Here is an 18587-nt window from a genome sequence, read left to right on the forward strand (position 1 = left end):
CAGCACACAGAAATGCCGTTTAACTTCCCGCTGGAGCGGTACCTAAGATTCGAACTGCTGACACACCATGCAAACTGTGATTAATATTAGTACTTGTGAGCGGATTGAATAGGCAACCTTACCTTGGCCTGATGGGGCTAACCTGCTTGTAAGAGCTTAAATGTAAAGGGACCCCTGACCATTAGGTCCAGTCGTGACCGGCTCTGGGGTTGAGGCGCTCATCTCGCTTTATTCGCCCAGGGAGGCGGCATACAGCTTCCGGGTCATGTGGCCAGCATGACTAAGCCGCTTCTGGCGAACCAGAGCAGAGCACGGAAATGCCGTTTACCTTCCCGCCAGAACGGTACCTATTTATCTACTTGCACTTTGACGTGCTTTCGAACTGCTAGGTTGGCAGGGATACAAGAGCTTAGGGCAGACATATTAACATTAGTGGGGCTGCAAATGAGGCTTACAGTTATGGTCAGATTAGGTTTTACACAGAAGGTTCTAGTGTGAGCCCTGGACACGGTGGAGCAGTATTATTATTATTATTATTATTATTATTATTATTATTATTATTATCAACATCATCATCATCATCATCATCATCATCATATTATTATTATTATTTATACCCCACCCATCTGGCTGGGTTTCCCCTGCCACTCTAGGCGGCTCCCAAAAGAATATTAGAAACACGATAAAAGATCAAACATTAAAAACTTCCCTAAACAGGGCTGTTTTCAGATGTCTTCTAAACATCAGATAGTTGTTTATTTCCTTGACATCTGATGGGAGGGTGTTCCACAAGGTGGGTGCGACTACCAAAAAGGCCCTCTGCCTGGTTCCCTGTAACCTCACTTCCCACAGTGAGGGAATCTCCAGACGTCCCTCGGAGCTGGACCTCTGTGTCTGGTCTGAATGATGGGGGTGGAGATGCTCCTTCAGTTTGGTAGCCAAGATGACAGGAGCAAGTTGCTCACATTTTCTTCCAATCCCTCTCCCTTGGAAACATCTTGAGGACAATTAAGCATTGCTTTACAGTCACAACCAAATGCAGGGCAAACAGCAACAGTTGTATTAAGTGCTGGAGAAGGGTGTAGAAGAGAGGGGATCACCCAGTTGGCAGGAGCAGAAGAGTAGATGAGCTAACTCTCCAGCCAAGTTCCTTTTGGTCTCTCCAGGCAATGGAGAAACATACAGAAAAACCATGTTCCCAACTCTCTGGGGGAGTCTCCCCCACTAAGCTAGTGGTGGTGAAACTGGCCTTCCATATATTGTTATACTCCCAATGGCCATCAGCCCCCAACTGTCAAGGATGATGGGAGTTGCAGGCCAGCAACATCTGTAGGGTCACAAATTTCCTACACTTTCGCTAAACTTTAATCCAAGTTCACTGTCCTTTCAGTTGTCCCAGGGGTAAGTGTGGCATAAACATTTGCAAACATGTATTCTCCTGTGCATATGCAACAAAGAGGTGTTCTTATGTCCCCTGCAATTATTAATATCATGGTGATCGATTTGTGTTCCTGGGACCAATGTCCCATAGGGTTTTATTTTTTAGAGGTCCCTTTTGAAATCAGTAATAATAGTAATAATAATATTGGAACTCAAAATCACTGATCATTTTTTGCACCAAACGTGGAAAGAGAGGAACATCAATACAAATATACTGAGCTAATAAGCATGAGGGTTGGGGTTCTGACCATTGGAGCTGGTCTGCCAGCTGGATGTTTGATTGCCTCTTCTTTAGCACTGAGGCCAAGCTCCTCCTCTATGAAGTCAGACGCAGAATGGGGCTTGCAAGGCTGTTGTATTTCCCCCCAGCAGATCTCTCTGCCAGTGCACTTTCTGGATATACAATAAAACCAAGTGAAGGAAGGCGCCCCTTGCTTGTTTGTGCCTAAAATGATCCTGCTGCTAATATCGCTTCACTGGTTTTTTGGGGTAGTAAAGTCTGAATATGTAGACCTCTCATCCCTACGAACACCTCCAAATAATTATCACAGTCCAGGAGATTACTTCATTGCTGGAGTTATACCTGTGAGGACAGCTCTGTATCCAACCCATGACTTCAAGTCTGACCCTGTCCATGACTTCATCCCGTAAGTGTTACTTGCTGTTAGCTTTAAATTGTTTCCAGTCAATTCCAATCTCCCCTGCTACAGTTTGTATTCAGAATCAGCAGCAGATTCTTAAGCAAATTGGTTTTGAAAAGTGATGTGAAAGGTGAATGGAGAAGTGGAGGATTCATATGGAGAGATGAAGGAAATACGCTCCAGTGCTCACAATGTTGTTGTTGTTTAGTCATTTAGTCACGTCTGACTTTTCATGACCCCATGGACCAGAGCACGCCAGGCACTCCTGTCTTCCACTGCCTTCCGCAGTTGGGTCAAACTCACTTTAGTAGCTTCGAGAACACTGTCCAACCATCTCGTCCTCTGTTGTCCCCTTCTCCTTGTGCCCTCCATCTTTCCCAACATCATGGTCTTTTCCAGGGAGTCTTCTCTTCTCATGCGGTGGCCAAAGTACTGGAGCCTCAGCTTCAGGATCTGTCTTTCTAGTGAGCACTCAGGGCTGATTTCCTTAAGAATGGATCGTTTAGATCTTCTTGCAGTCCATGGGACTCTCAAGAGTCTCCTCACAATATCCGGACACAAACCTGGGTTTTCCAAACTTATTCTTGGCAAAATACTGTCCCCGCTTTGGTGAGATATGAGAGATGCTGTTTCACACAATTGTTGGTGTGAGTAACTCAATATGTTCTTTTCCATAAGTTATATAAAAGTTCCAATTCTGAGTTGGGAGCAGATCCACCTTATTTGTACTGTAATATGCAATTTTACATCATAAGAAACTCATTCTCTGAGTGTTAATTCTTCTGTAGTTGAAATGTCACCATTTCCACAAAAAGCGAGGTAGCATCAGACTTGGGGGAACTCCAAAGTTTGCAAAAAATAAAATTTAGGAAACAAAACGTCAGCCAGATGCAACAGGTAGATGGTAGATGCTCGATGCTCAATTTCCTTTTCATTCCAGGATACTGGAAAGGAATTATGAACACATCCTGGCCATCTTGTTTGCCATTAATGAGATTAATGAGAATCCCAAGCTCTTACCTAACATCACCCTTGGCTACAGGATCTATGAAAATTGTTTCAGTGCCAGGACAGCCTCTGAAGCCACCATAGACCTGTTGTCTACTAGACATTGGATGGTCCCTAATTTCAGGTGCGGAAGGCAAGGGAAGCTCCTGGCTGTTATTCAAGGAGGGGACTTTGAAACCTTTTTCCAGATGGCAACCATGCTAAACATTTACGAGGTCCCTCAGGTAGGGAGAACAATGTAGGCTGGGCAGAAGAAATCCCAGACCAAATGCCTTAACTCTTGTGATTGAAAGTGGGGTTTATTTATCTACTTGCACTGTGTACTTTCGAACTGCTAGGTTGGCAGGAGCAGGGACCGAGCAACGGGAGCTCACCCGAACCGCCGACCTTCTGATCGGCAAACCCAAGGCTCTGTGGTTTATTTCTTTGCAAAATGGGTTGCATTTCTAACTAATATCTGAAGCTTGTATTTCAGATGGCTGCAAAGATATTGTGTTAACCTACAATGTTTTGGACTTGTTTTGAACCGTTTTTAATCTTGAATTTTAAATCATTTAAACATTCCCTGGAATATTATCTTGAAGAACAAGAAATAAATAAAATAAGAACATCAATATAGCCAGTCAGAAGTAAGCAAGCACCATTGAGTTCTTGGTTTGGGACATATGTGCAGAAAAATTGTGTAGGGATGATAAAATGTCCAAATCCGATAAACGTTTAGAAAATTGGTGATTTCTATCACCATTGTAAAATGAAGGCCAATTGTGGAAAATGAAAACAATATTCAAGTGGAAAATGCAGCAAACCTTGGTTGGTTTGGAAAAGTTAATACAGTTGTACTCTAAACTGTCTCTAGAGGCAGTTCTGTAAGGGAACCAAATGTATATTGATGGGAAAGAAATATCAACAATCCTATACCCACTTTCCTGGGAATCAGTCCGATTGAACTCAGTGGGACTTTACATCTGAGTAGACAGACATATGTGAGGTTGTGCTGTTAAGTAGAAGGCATTGTTGACTAGCAATGTTATTTCCAACACTAAACATTCTTTCCTTTCCTTACTAGCTGATTTACGGTTTTGTCAATAATATTCTGAGTGATGAAATTCATTTCCCCTCTTCCTTCTGGATGAACCCCAAGGAAGCTCCACAGTTCAAGGGGATAGTGAAATTGCTGCTGCATTTCAGGTGGACGTGGATCGGTCTCATTGCTCCAGACAATGATGGCGGAGATCAGTTTGTGAAAACCATGAAGGCTGAGGTTTCTGGGAGTGCTATTTGTGTAGCCTTCACATATGCAATCCCACGGATATTTTCTGTTGAAATGAATGTTCCAAAAGACATGCTTTTAAGTTGCGTAGCACATCTGACTCAGAGGAAAGCCAACGTGATCATTTATTACGGCGATTCTGAATCAATGTTTCTGATGCCACACGGACTGAAGGAAGTTGAAAGACAAAGCAATGCCACTGTAGGGAAAGTCTGGATTTCCACAGCACTGTGGGGCTTCACCTTAACCACATCTTTCTCATACTGGGACATGACTTTCTTCCATGCCGCTTTGTCATTTGTCTTTCAAACGGACAAGAGGATAAAATCCCAGAAACTTTTCTTGACTGAAGATTGGGTTTTCCTCGATAGTGTTTGGCCAGGCATATTTGAGTGCTCTCATACCCACCACAGATGGTCAAGGAAAACTTGGGAAAGGTGCATGCAGAGGGGAAACCTCCCCAAGGATGTGATGGTGATGTCTGCTGAAAGCTACAATATTTATAATGCTGTCTATGTCGTGGCACATGCCTTACATGCTCTGATCACACCTGTATCTCACCACATGATGACTGCAAAAGAAGGTATACCGGGCCTTCTGAGTGTAGAGCCATGGCAGGTAAGAGTGGAAGAGATTCATTGAAATCACAACTGAAATAGGAATAACATGTCTGTTGTTGTCACACACCATTTTCTTTCACTTGGGCCATTTGTGTGTGTGGTACACACTCCTGTACCACTTTAACAGTCATGGCTTCCCTCAATGAATCATGGAAACTGTAGGTTTTTTTGGGGGTGCTGAGGTTTGTTAGAAGACCCCTATTCGCCTCACAAGGCTACAATTTGCAGAATTCCCTTGGCAGAGGGATAGATTGTTAAAACAGTCTGGGAATTGTAGCTCTGTGAGAGGAATAGAGGTCTCCTAACAACTCTCCTTCACAAACCACAGTTCATGGGATTCTTTGGGAGAAGACACGGCTGTTTAAAGTGTTTGAAAGGCAGGCAAAAACTCCTGCTTATGTACATATAATAACTTAGTTCCATCTACCTCACAAGGTTGTTGTGGAGAAAGAAAGAAAAAGCAGGGAAGGCAATGGGCACATCCCTGAGCTCCTGGACAGAAAAGCAATATACATCTCTAGAATGTAGTATTCACAGGTTGTGTAGAGAAAAATAAACATGAGTGTTTTTTTTGGGGGGGGGGAGGCTAGTTTAATTTCATTGTACATAGGTTGTACAATGACAATAAAGGTATTATTATTATTATTATTATTATTATTATTATTATTATTATTATTGTGTAGAGATAAATAAACATGTACAAACACATGAAAGCAGCTTTCCCCTTGCTTTAAGCATCCCAGCCCATCGTCTCCTCATATTTTACAGTAAAATAACAAAAAAAACAAACATTTTCTACCATATATATATATATATATATATATATATATATATATATATTTGCTTTCGTAGATTTTCACGGGTACAGGAATGCAGGTTTTGGTGTCCTCGGGTGTCTTCCCGTGTAAAAGTTGGGGTGTCTAGGCGACGTTTCGACGAGGTCTCACTCGTCATCTTCAGGCTGGTGCTTTCGGCTTCTTGTTACTGGAACAGAGCAGGATCTCAGTGTTTGAGTTCCTATAAATACTGTTGAGGAGGTGTGTTGTATAGCCTCCAATGTTCTGGGCAGAGAGGAAGTTCCCAGGCTAGTGTGCCTTTTCTTCTTTTGTTCCTTAATTGCTTGAGGGATATCTTGAGTGATTTCTTGAGTGATATCCTGAGTACCACTTAGGTGGGTCATTAGGTGTGGATTAGTTGCTAAAGCCTTTGTGTCTTGACCTCTTGAACTTTGTGAAGAGTTTTTCTGAGAAGATGGCTGTACTGCATTTAGTTGTGCTCTGGCTTGGCTTCGTGTATAGGGGCGAGCTGTGGTTTTGTGGCCTGTGCCAGCCAGATCTGTGTAGGGATTGCAGGGGGGTGCAGCATCCGGAGGTGCCACCATGGTTTGGCTACTGGATGGTGTCTGTAATTTATCTGTGGAGAGGGTCTGGGTTTGGGTCTGGTGTGGTTGATTGGTGATGGCGTTCTGTGTGCCTCTGGATCTGGTGTCAGTTTTTGTGGGGAGGGCTAATTTCCAGATGTCTGGCAAGCGGGATGTGTCGTCACGTTTGTTCATGTTGTGAGGGTGTTTCTCTATCTCGATGGCTTCCATGATTATTCTCTTGTGGTGATGTTCCATGTTAGAGAGCAATTTGGAATCTGCAAAATTAATTTCGTGTCCTGTTTCTTTCATGTGTTGGAAAAGAGAGGAAGTTTTTTCTTCTTTTTTGACGGCATTCTTGTGTTCTGCGATACGTGCATTTATTCGTCTGTTTGTTTGTCCAATGTACGTGGCTGGGCAGACTTTGCAGGGTATTTCATAGACCCCTTGGTTTTCCAACTGGATTTTATCCTTGGGGTTTCTGAGGATATTGGCTATTTTTTGGTTGGCGCAAAAGGCTGTTTTGATATTGTGTTTATGGAGGATTTTGCTAATTTTATCTGTAGTGCCCTTGATATAAGGAAGGAGGGCCATGCCATTGTTTTCTTCTGTGTCTTGGTTTTTGGGGGGTGTTTCTTTTTGGATTAGCTTCGTAACCCTGTTTTGCTGGTATCCATTGGCAATTAACACATTTGAGAGATTCTGTAACTCAGTTGTCAAGTGGTCTTTGTCAGCCAGGCGTTTGGTTCTGGAGATGAGAGTCTTGGCTACGGAGTTTATTTGTGCAGGGTGGTGGTGTGATTGTGCATGTAAGTAGCGGTTGGTGTGTGTTTTTTTCCGGTAGATAGTGTGTCCTAGGGAGCCATCAGGTTTTTTGTAGATTAGGACGTCAAGGAAGGGAAGTTGGTTGTTGGCTTCTATTTCCATAGTGAATTGTATTTTGGGGTGTAGGCTGTTGAGATGTGTGAGGAAGCTGTCCAGTTTTTCCTTCCCGTGTGGCCAAATTACAAAGCTGAAGATGACGAGTGAGACCTCGTCGAAACGTCGCCTAGACACCCCAACTTTTACACGGGAAGACACCCGAGGACACCAAAACCTGCATATATATATATATATATATACAAGCTGAAAATACCCTAATTCAGTGCTTTTTTCCTTGGGGGTACTCAAGGGTATGCAGTACCGGCACCTTTTTGGCTAGAAGAAAAGCACTGCCCTAACTGCGTGCAGTTAACTGCAGTTAGTCGCTGAGCCACCAATGCTCAGCCTAACCTACTCCATAGGGCTGCTGTGAAGGTAAAAGCAGGAAGGGGAAAACAGTGTGCCAAATCTGACTCCCTGCGACCCCATGGTGCTGTTGTGCGCTCATCACCTGTGTCCAACAGCATGGTGTTGTTGTTGCTGAATGCCAAGTTGCTCATAATAATAATAATAATTTATTTATACCCCCACCCATCTGGCTGGGTTTCCCCAGCCACTCTGGGCAGCTTCCAACAAAATATTAAAATACAATAGTCTGTTAAACATTAAAAGCTTCCCTAAACAGGGCTGCCTTCAGATGTCTTCTAAAAGTCTGGTAGTTGTTTATCTCTTTGACATCTGATGGGTGGGCGTTCCACAGGGCAGGCGCCACTACTGAGAAGGTCCTCTGTCTGGTTCCCTGTAATCTTGCTTCTCGCCAGAAGGCCCTCGGCACTGGACATCAGTGTCCGGGCTGAACGATGAGGGTGGAGACACTCCTTCAGGTATACTGGGCCGAGGCCGTTTAGGTCTTTAAAGGTCAGCACTTTGAATTGTGCTCAGAAACGTACTCATTTGTGCTCATTCATTATTCAATTATGGGTGAGGGCACCAAGCTGGGGTGCATTACTGAGACTTGGGTTGGTGCAACTACATGACTACCTGGGTGGAGAAGAAAGCTTGCCATGGTTCACAGGAGTTTGTTCTCCCTCACCAGGAAACCTCTCTTTACCTTGGAGCAGAAGTAGAGGGCCTGCATCTACTGCTGGGTCTGAGAGACAGGTCAGGGCCGCTGTTGGTGTACCACCCACTCATCTGCCCAAAAGCTTCTCTGACATGGTTTCCTTTTTCTTTGCTTTTCCTTTTTCCTCCATGTTTTTATTTATACTCTTCAAGTTTATGCATTTCATTAGTTTTACAATCACTTTAACATTTCAAAGTTTGACTTCCTTCGCCCTCTTCCTGTAGTTCCTTAAATTTATTTTTTAACAACTTCTGCATATTCAAATTCATTTAATTTGCTCATTTAATTATCTACTTCAAATATATACTCTTAAGAAACTGCAGGTTATTATAATAATCCTGCTAATGTTTTTATCTGTTTGCAATTTATCTGTAAATATTCAATAAACCATTTCCATTCTTTTATAAAAAGTTATCTTTATTTCTTATTCTTCCAGTAAGTTTCACTATTTCTGCATATTCCATAAGTTTTTGTATCCATTCTTCCTTTGCTGGGACTTCTGCTTCTTTCCAGCCTGGGGCAAGTAACATTCTTGCTGCTGTAGTAGCATACATAAATAAATTTCTATACAATTTAGGTAGCACTGTCCCTATAATTCCCAAAAGAAAAGCTTCTGGGTTGTTGTTTTTTACCAAAGTTATTTTGAATATCCTTTTCAATTCACTGTATATCATTTCCCAGTAAGCTTTAACCTTACTACAAGACCACCACATATGATAAAAAGAACCTTCTTTCTCTCTACATTTCCAACACTTGTTTGATTTAGATTTATACATTTTTACCAGTTTACTCGGTGTTAGATACCAATGACATATCATTTTCATATAATTTTCTCTTCAACCATAACATGCTGTAAATTTTATATCCATATTCCACAATCATTCCCATGCTTCCATATCTATATTATGACCGATATCTATTGCCCAGTGCATCATTGAGGATTTTGCGTGCTCATCCTTTGTCTCCCATTCCAATAATATTTTATACATTTTAGACAGCACTTTTACATTACATTCCAACAGGTCTCTCTCCACTTGTGATATTTGATCTCTGACACAGTTTTCAGCATGGTTCTGGCTGATAATTCTGGGTGACTTCAACATTCAAGTGGAGGCTACAGCCATATAACATCAATTCTAGGGCAGGGGATGGGGGAATAGAACAGTTGGAGATTGGAAATGAAAAGAGGAATGGGATCTTGATTGTTTTATCCATTTCACAAATGTTGGCCTTCTCTCCCTTCCTCTCATTTCAGCTTCACCATTTCCTGAGAACTGTCCGCTTTAACAGCACTACCATGGATGAAATATATTTTGATGAAGATGAGCTGGTGGCCAGCTATGATATTGTGAATGTGGTTGTGTTTCCTAACAATACTGTTTCACGGGTGAAAGTTGGCAAGCTGGAGACCCAAGCTTCCTCAGGTGTACAGTTGATTATTCACGAGGAGGCAATAGTGTGGCCCAACTGGTTTAATCAGGTGGGGAATATATCCTTTGTAAACCAAAACAAAACAAAAAACACCCCCAAGCTAATATAATTGCAGTTAAGAAAGTGAGCAGTGATCCTGGAGATCTCCAGTTCAAATGAACAAGGGACAAATTAGCTCATCTCAGCTGTCAGGAATGAGCCAGTTCCTAGTGGAACTTTACAGCCGGCTGCAGAACAGAGAGGTTTAGATTTGACCCAGGAGGAACAGTGGCCTGTGCCGAATCCCCTGGACATTGGAATGCCGGTTGCCAAGGGAACAACTGAGAGTGGGCTGGAACACAGCCAAGGCTCTCAGGAAACTCAAACAGGCGTGAACAGACACAGAGACAGTATTGCGGAACCGGAAGCAGTTGGAGGTGATCCAATGTCTGAAGAGTCGGTGAATGGGAGGGCTGCTAGACAGGAAGCAAAACAAGTAAGGTGCAAAAGTTCAATATCTTCTGTAGGAACTGGAAGGAGTCTTCAGAAGGGTCATCTTGAGTGATAATGTTGGCAGCTTTGTTAGAACCATCTGGAGCTATCTGTTTGCTTTTGCAATAAATCCTCCTTTTTAATTACCTACGCTTACTGTGTTATCAAGCCCGGAACCTGGACTCCTGACATCAGCCTTAACCTCTCATTTGTTATTTGGACATGATAGTCTTGGAATAAGATGCTATGCTGATCATTTTTAACAAGTACTTTGCAGCACCTTAAAAACTCAGAATGAATTGTGTCACATGCTCTTATGTTATAATATATTTTGTTTGGGTTTCCATCACGATAGAAGGGTTTAGTAGCCACAGATAAAGCAGAAACTCCTCAAACCTTATTTGTTTTCTTGGTGCCCTTCAGACAAGGCCTCATTCTGCCTGTACAGAAAGCTGCCAACCCGGATCCAGCAAGGTGGTGCCCGAAGGACAACGAATTTGCTGCTATAATTGTGACCCTTGCGTGGAAGGAACCATTTCTACCAAGGCAGGTAAATGATTTTGTAGGAACAGCAGACCCTGGGAGACTGAGGAGGAGGTTCAAAATGACTGTAGTCAAGCTAGGCCAGAAAATAATTCTGGCACAATCGGGACGATTTGCAAAACGGAGATCCAGAACACCAAGGTGCTGATTTTTCACAACACCTTTACATTTTTAATCTTCAGTTCTTGAGAATCAGTTTCAGGGCAATAATTTACCTAATGCAATGTAGCCCCAAAGAGACTGAAGTTATAGCTTGTTCCCCTGCTAGGTACTCTCAGAAAGCCTCTGCTGCACCACATTCACCCATTCAAGCCACTAAACAGCATGTGGTCTGTGAAGGCTATTGACCATAATAGGGTTGTACATCCCTACTCACCCACCCACTCAGGCCCTGGGTTGCTCTGGATGGGCCATATCAGTGGCTGTCTCAACCCAATTTATCTCAAGCCCCCCATTGCCATGTCTTCAGGACTTCAGTTGAATCCAGCACATAGTTTTAGAACAGTTTTCAGATTTTATGGCTGCAGTCTTTCAATAGCACAAAAATACATCTCGGCCATTTTGCCACAGCCACAGTTCTTTTTCTGTCCAATCATGCTTCGTTCCAAGTTGTTACAATGGTATTAAAATGCTGACTTCTAGTACTATTCCATTTTTCATTATTTCAGTAAAACACATCAGTGTGCTGGACGTTCCAGACCATTGTCTGAAGAATTCTTTTTAGTCCCCCCCAGTTGTTCCTGCTCCGATTTAGACATCGCTGCACCACATTTCTTGACCAGTGCTTTGGAAGTTCATTTTAAAAAGGAACTGGTTTCAGTTCAAGTTAATCCCCCCCCCAAAAAAAACCGAGCTGGTTCACTTCACGTTCAGTCAAGAGAACTTGTTTAGCTCACAAAAAGCAGGTCTTCCATGACACACAGCCAAGATTGCCTCTGGCCTCTTCAGCAGCCTCAACTTTTGTAGCTGGAGTCAGTTAGGGCCCTATCCTCTCAGACCTCTCAGGGAAAAGGTCTGCAAGGTGGGGAGCAGGTCCTCCAGGACTTACAACCAAGATGGCTTACCCTGTTTAATTTGTACCAGCCAGGAAACTGTTAAAGGGATTTCCAATTCACTTCTTTCTTTTAATGAAAGCTAAGTGTAATGAAAGCTAAGAGTATGAAGGCATTGGGGGTTGGACATGAAGATGAACTATAAATTGTTCAAAGTTCTAGCCTGGAATGAATTTAATGTGTCATTAATTCACCCACAACTATGGCAACTGTATTATTCAGATATTTTTGAACTAGTTCAGCTGAACCAATTCATTCAAAGCACTAATTGTGGCCTTATGCAGCTCAACATCAACTCATTACCTGATGAGTAACTATTTCTCCTGGTGTTCAGCTATGCTCCTCATTCTATAGATCTGACAGGTTCTGGTAGCCTACCACCATTCTAGATTTGTTTGAGATGTTGCGCAGGATGTGAAGTAAAAGGCAGAATGTTGAGTAAAACTACACAAAAGCAAATCAAGCTGCCTCATTTATGTAGGGAGATTCTTGATAATAAGGAAAATTATTGACATTTGATGTACAGTGGTGCCTCGCAAGACGAAATTAATTCGTTCCGCAAGTCTCTTCGTCTTGCGGTTTTTTCGTCTTGCGATGCACGGTTTCCCATAGGAATGCATTGAAAATCAATTAATGCGTTCCTAGGGAAACCGCCTTCAGACCAGGTCCGGGGACAGACTGTCCCCGGACCTCTTCTGAAGGCTGGGGGGGGGGGACAAGGGCTTTTCTTCCCACCCCCAGCATTTTAAAAAACCCTGGGACAGCGGAGGACTTCTCCGCTGTCCGGGCGATCTTAAAATGCTGGCGGGCGGCATTTTAAAATCGCCCCGGGACAGCGGAGGACTTCTCCGCTGTCCGGGGCGATTTAAAAGCCCCTGGGAAGGCAGGCAGGGGGGGCAAAGACTTTCGCCCCCTGCCCGCCTTCAGAAGGTGTTCCCGCCCCCCGCCCCGCTTCGGAACAGCGTTCCGAAGTGGGGCGGCTGGGGCAGGTCTTCCCGCCCCCCCCTCCCCGCTGCGGAACAGCGTTCCGAAGTGGGGCGGCTGGGGCAGGTGTCCCCGCCCCCCCTCCCCGCTTCGGAACAGCGTTCCGAAGTGGGGCGGCTGGGGCAGGTGATCCCGCCCCCCCTCCCCGCTTCGGAACAGCGTTCCGAAGTGGGGCGGCTGGGGCAGGTCTTCCCGCCCCCCCTCCCCGCTTCGGAACAGCGTTCCGAAGTGGGGCGGCTGGGGCAGGTGTCCCCGCCCCCCCTCCCCGCTTCGGAACAGCGTTCCGAAGTGGGGCGGCTGGGGCAGGTGATCCCGCCCCCCCTCCCCGCTTCGGAACAGCGTTCCGAAGTGGGACGGCTGGGGCAGGTCTTCCCGCCCCCCCTCCCCGCTGCGGAACAGCGTTCCGAAGTGGGGCGGCTGGGGCAGGTGATCCCGCCCCCCCTCCCCGCTTCGGAACAGCGTTCCGAAGTGGGGAGGCTGGGGCAGGTCTTCCCGCCCCCCCTCCCCGCTTCGGAACAGCGTTCCGAAGTGGGGCGGCTGGGGCAGGTCTTCCCGCCCCCCCTCCCCGCTTCGGAACAGCGTTCCGAAGTGGGGCGGCTGGGGCAGGTGTCCCCGCCCCCCCTCCCCGCTTCGGAACAGCGTTCCGAAGTGGGGCGGCTGGGGCAGGTGATCCCGCCCCCCCTCCCCGCTTCGGAACAGCGTTCCGAAGTGGGACGGCTGGGGCAGGTCTTCCCGCCCCCCCTCCCCGCTGCGGAACAGCGTTCCGAAGTGGGGCGGCTGGGGCAGGTGATCCCGCCCCCCCTCCCCGCTTCGGAACAGCGTTCCGAAGTGGGGAGGCTGGGGCAGGTCTTCCCGCCCCCCCTCCCCGCTTCGGAACAGCGTTCCGAAGCGGGGCGGCTGGGGCAGGTGTCCCCGCCCCCCCTCCCCGCTTCGGAACAGCGTTCCGAAGTGGGGCGGCTGGGGCAGGTGATCCCGCCCCCCCCTCCCCGCTTCGGAACAGCGTTCCGAAGTGGGGCGGCTGGGGCAGGTCTTCCCGCCCCCCCTCCCCGCTTCGGAACAGCGTTCCGAAGTGGGGCGGCTGGGGCAGGTCTTCCCGCCCCCCCCTCCCCGCTTCGGAACAGCGTTCCGAAGTGGGGCGGCTGGGGCAGGTGATCCCGCCCCCCCCTTCGGAACAGCGTTTTAAAATGCTGGGGGTCGGGAGCGAAGCGCTGCCGACCCCAGCATTTTAAAATCTCCCCGAGTCCCGGGAAGGTTTTAAAATGCTGGGGGTCGGGAGGGAAGCGCTGCCGACCCCAGCATTTTAAAATCTCCCCGTGTCCCGGGAAGGTTTTAAAATGCTGGGGGTCGGGAGCGAAGCGTTCGCTGCCGACCCCAGCATTTTAAAATCTCCAAGGGACAGCAGAGAAGTCTCTGTCCCGAGGAGATTTTAAAATGCTGGGGGTCGGGAGGGAAGCGCTGCCGACCCCCAGCATTTTAAAATCTCCCCGTGTCCAGGGGAGGTTTTAAAATGCTGGGGGTCGGGAGCGAAGCGTTCGCTGCCGACCCCAGCATTTTAAAATCTCCCCGTGTCCCGGGGAGATTTTAAAATGCTGGGGGTCGGCAGCGCTTCCCTCCCGACCCCCAGCATTTTAAAATCTCCTCGGGACAGAGACTTCTCTGCTGTCCCTTGGAGATTTTAAAATGCTGGGGGTCGGCAGCGAACGCTTCGCTCCCGCCCGCCAGCATTTTAAGATCGCCCGGGGCAGGCGGGGGGAAGGCAGGCGGGGGGGAGCAAAGACTTTTGCCCCCCGCCGGCCTTCAGAAGAGGTCCTCTTCTGAAGGCCGGCTGTGGGCGAAAGTCTTTGCTCCCGACCGCCAGCATTTCCCTATGGGCTTTCGTCTTGCGATGCAAGCCCATAGGGAAATTCGTCTTGCGAAGCGCCTCCAAAACAGAAAACCCTTTCGTCTTGCGGGTTTTCCGTCTTGCGAGGCATTCGTCTTGCGGGGTACCACTGTACTTAACTCTTTCAGATGAAGATCATTGCCACCAGTGTCCAGAAGATCAATACTCAAACGATGACAAACATCAATGTATCCTCAAGACAACAGTCTTCCTCTCCTATGAAGAACCTCTGGGGTTTACCTTGGTTTTCTTTGCCCTATTTTTGTGCCTAACCACAGGTTCTGTTTTGGGAATCTTCATTAAAAACCAAGACACTCCACTAGTTAAAGCCAACAACCAAACTCTCACTTACATCCTCCTTGTTTCTCTCCTGCTTTCCTTTTTGTCCTCCTTTCTTTTCATCGGCCAGCCTCAAAAGGTCACCTGCCTTCTCCGTCAAACTGCCTTCAGCATCATCTTCTCAGTTGCCGTCTCGTCTGTGCTGGCAAAAACTATAACTGTGGTTTTGGCATTCATGGCCACGAAGCCAGGGAACAGCATCCGGAAGTGGGTGGGAAAAAATTTGGCAAACTCCATTGTCCTCTTCTGTTGCAGCATTCAGTTTGGCATCTGCATTACCTGGATCGGAATCTCTCCTCCATTCCCAGAACTGGACATGGATTCGCAGGTCAGACAGATAATACTGCAATGCAATGAAGGGTCCATCGCTATGTTTTATTGTGCCCTTGGCTACATGGGCCTTCTGGCTGCCATCTCTTTTACTGTAGCGTTCTTAGCCAGGAAGCTTCCTGGGGGTTTCAACGAAGCCAAGTTTATCACTTTCAGTATGCTAGTATTTTGCAGTGTTTGGGTCTCCTTCGTGCCAACTTACTTGAGCACCAAGGGGAAATATATGGTGGCTGTGCAGATCTTCTCCATCTTGGTTTCCAGTGCTGGGTTACTGGTTTGTATCTTCCTTCCCAAATGCCACATCATTGTTCTTCGGCCTAATCTGAATACAAAGGAGCACCTAATGATGAAAAGGAAAAATTAGGGTTGTCTAAAATGTAGGCCCCAGTCCCATTTCAGAGGTGCACATGAGGAGCCAATGAATTCAGATATTTGGGGTGTAAGGGTGTTTTAAACACATAAAAAACCTTAGTATGACACAGCCATTTTTCCTGAGAGCAATTTCCCCTGAGAATGGTCTACTGTTCTTTCTAGGGGTATTCTGTGTATAATGTCAAACATGCAGCAGGGATACTTTCATTTACTTTCATTATTTCAATGGAAAACATATGTTTCTCATTAAAATGTGACTTTATTACAATACAATGTTAATAAAACAGAAACACTGAGCAAGACCAAGGCCATATTAGTCTCTAGTTGACCTCTGAAACCTCTTCCAGGCACATCATGGGAAACATCTCCTGAAGACTCAGGCTGTGGCTTAGCTGTTAAGCACCAATAACTACCCAAATAGATTTGTCAAAAGGAACATATATTTGTATGAATGACTTGCATCTTGGTAGATAGATTTGGGTACTGGAATTGCTCGACATGTCAAAATAGTGTTTGGGCAACTCAGAAAAGACAATTCAGCTGACATTATCAACCTTTGCAACTGACAGCCTTGTAAATATTCCTGAATCATATTTTTCTGCGCATGTCATGATTTACCTGTACAACCCATTTCAGTGACATTTCTGTGACAATTATATGGGTGGCCCTTTGGACACCGACCAAGCGTTCAAAATCTTTGACACCCTTGTTATTGGGGTTCTTCTTTTTTGAGGTGAGAAATCTCTTTTGCAGCAGATCAACAAATGATCAAGGCTTTCAGATATACTTGGTTGCGGACCTCCAATTTTCTTTTCCTTCATCTCTGACTGACTAGAGAGCCTCTTAAGGGACTGTGAGCCCATTTGAAATCAAGGGAGATTGTATTTTATTTTTGCTCACAATATTGTATGTTGCTTTGAGTTGCCGTGGCAAAAAAAGTGACCAATAAATTTAATAAATTGTTGTTGTTGCTGCTGTTAGTAGCTTTTCTCACAGAGTGACCCATTAAAAGCAAAATAAAAAGCTAAAAACACAACTGTAGAGACAATGGCAGGACTTACGGAGCTTGCCTTACTCAAAGAGGCCACAATGCAACCCTTCAAATTAAGGGCCAAAAGTCTGAATAAAGAGAAACATAGAATCATAGAATCATAGAATCATAGAGTTGGAAGAGACCACAAGGGCCATCGAGTCCAACCCCCTGCCAAGCAGGAAACACCATCAGAGCACTCCTGACATATGGTTGTCAAGCCTCTGCTTAAAGACCTCCAAAGAAGGAGACTCCACCACACTCCTTGGCAGCAAATTCCACTGTCGAACAGCTCTTACTGTCAGGAAGTTCTTCCTAATGTTTAGGTGGAATCTTCTTTCTTGTAGTTTGGATCCATTGCTCCGTGTCCGCTTCTCTGGAGCAGCAGAAAACAACCTTTCTCCCTCCTCTATGTGACATCCTTTTATATATTTGAACATGGCTATCATATCACCCCTTAACCTCCTCTTCTCCAGGCTAAACATGCCCAGCTCCCTTAGCCGTTCCTCATAAGGCATCATTTCCAGGCCTTTGACCATTTTGGTTGCCCTCCTCTGGACACGTTCCAGTTTGTCAGTGTCCTTCTTGAACTGTGGTGCCCAGAACTGGACACAGTACTCCAGGTGAGGTCTGACCAGAGCAGAATACAGTGGCACTATTACTTCCCTTGATCTAGATGCTATACTCCTATTGATGAGGCCCAGAATTGCATTGGCTTTTTTAGCTGTCGCGTCACACTGTTGGCTCATGTCAAGTTTGTGGTCAACCAAGACTCCTAGATCCTTTTCACATGTACTGCTCTCAAGCCAGGTGTCACCCATCTTGTATTTGTGCCTCTCATTTTTTTTGCCCAAGTGCAATACTTTACATTTCTCCCTGTTAAAATTCATCTTGTTTGTTTTGGCCCAGTTCTCTAATCTGTCAAGGTCGTTTTGAAGTGTGATCCTGTCCTCTGGGGTGTTAGCCACCCCTCCCAGTTTGGTGTCATCTGCAAATTTGATCAGGATGCCCTTGAGTCCATCATCCAAGTCGTTGATAAAGATGTTGAATAAGACCGGGCCCAAGACAGAACCCTGTGGCACCCCACTAGTCACTCTTCTCCAGGATGAAGAGGAACCATTGATGAGCACCCTTTGGGTTCGGTCAGTCAGCCAGTTACAAATCCACTGAGTGGTAGCATAGTCAAGACCGCATTTTACCAGCTTCTTTACAAGAATATCATGGGGCACCTTGTCAAATGCCTTGCTGAAATCAAGGTAGACTACATCCACTGCGTTCCCTTCATCTACCAGGCTTGTAATTCTGTCAAAAAACGAGATCAGGTTAGTCTGACATGACTTATTTTTCAGAAATCCATGCTGACTATTGGTGATCACAGCATTCCTTTCTAGGTGCTCACAGACTGTTTGCTTAATGATCTGCTCCAGAATCTTCCCTGGTATTGATGTCAGACTGACTGGGCGGTAATTATTTGGGTCCTCTCTTTTCCCCTTTTTGAAAATAGGGACAACATTTGCCCTCCTCCAGTCTGCCGGGACTTCGCCTGTTCTCCAGGAATTCTCAAAGATGACTGCCAGTGGTTCTGAAATCACATCTGCCAGTTCTTTTAATACTCTTGGATGCAGTTCATCTGGCCCTGGAGACTTGAATACATCTAGACTAGCCAAGTATTCTTGTACTATCTCCTTAGTTATTCTGGGCTGTGTTTCCTCTGCTGAATCATTTGCTCCAAATTCTTCAGGTCGGGCATTGTTTTCTTTATCGGAGAAGACTGAGGCAAAGAAGGCATTGAGGAGTTCAGCCCTTTCTGTGTCCCCTGTTTGCATTTCA

The 18587-nt window shown here is 45.7% G+C and overlaps 1 protein-coding gene across 1 annotated transcript; it reads left to right on the forward strand.

Annotated features, from left to right (window-relative positions):
• The first annotated feature begins 1890 nt into the window (after positions 1-1890).
• Positions 1891-15719, forward strand: LOC144326755 (vomeronasal type-2 receptor 26-like). The gene is made up of 6 exons (XM_077923538.1): positions 1891-2087; positions 3022-3313; positions 4156-4911; positions 9489-9803; positions 10649-10775; positions 14815-15719. Exons 1-6 carry the CDS (start codon positions 1891-1893, stop codon positions 15717-15719), a joined length of 2592 nt encoding a protein of 863 aa, XP_077779664.1.
• The last annotated feature ends 2868 nt before the right edge of the window (positions 15720-18587 follow it).

This window comes from Podarcis muralis, chromosome 2 (assembly GCF_964188315.1).
Source record: "Podarcis muralis chromosome 2, rPodMur119.hap1.1, whole genome shotgun sequence".
Lineage (NCBI taxonomy): Eukaryota > Metazoa > Chordata > Lepidosauria > Squamata > Lacertidae > Podarcis > Podarcis muralis.

Coding starts and splice junctions, on each gene's coding strand:
- LOC144326755 (XM_077923538.1), top strand. CDS start 1,891: ATGATCCTGCTGCTAATATCGCTTCACTGGTTTTTTGGGGTAGTAAAG. Junction 4,912..9,488: donor TACATGCTCTGATCACACCT/GTATCTCACCAC, acceptor GGAATAGAACAG/TTGGAGATTGGAAATGAAAA. Junction 10,776..14,814: donor AACCATTTCTACCAAGGCAG/GTAAATGATTTT, acceptor TAACTCTTTCAG/ATGAAGATCATTGCCACCAG.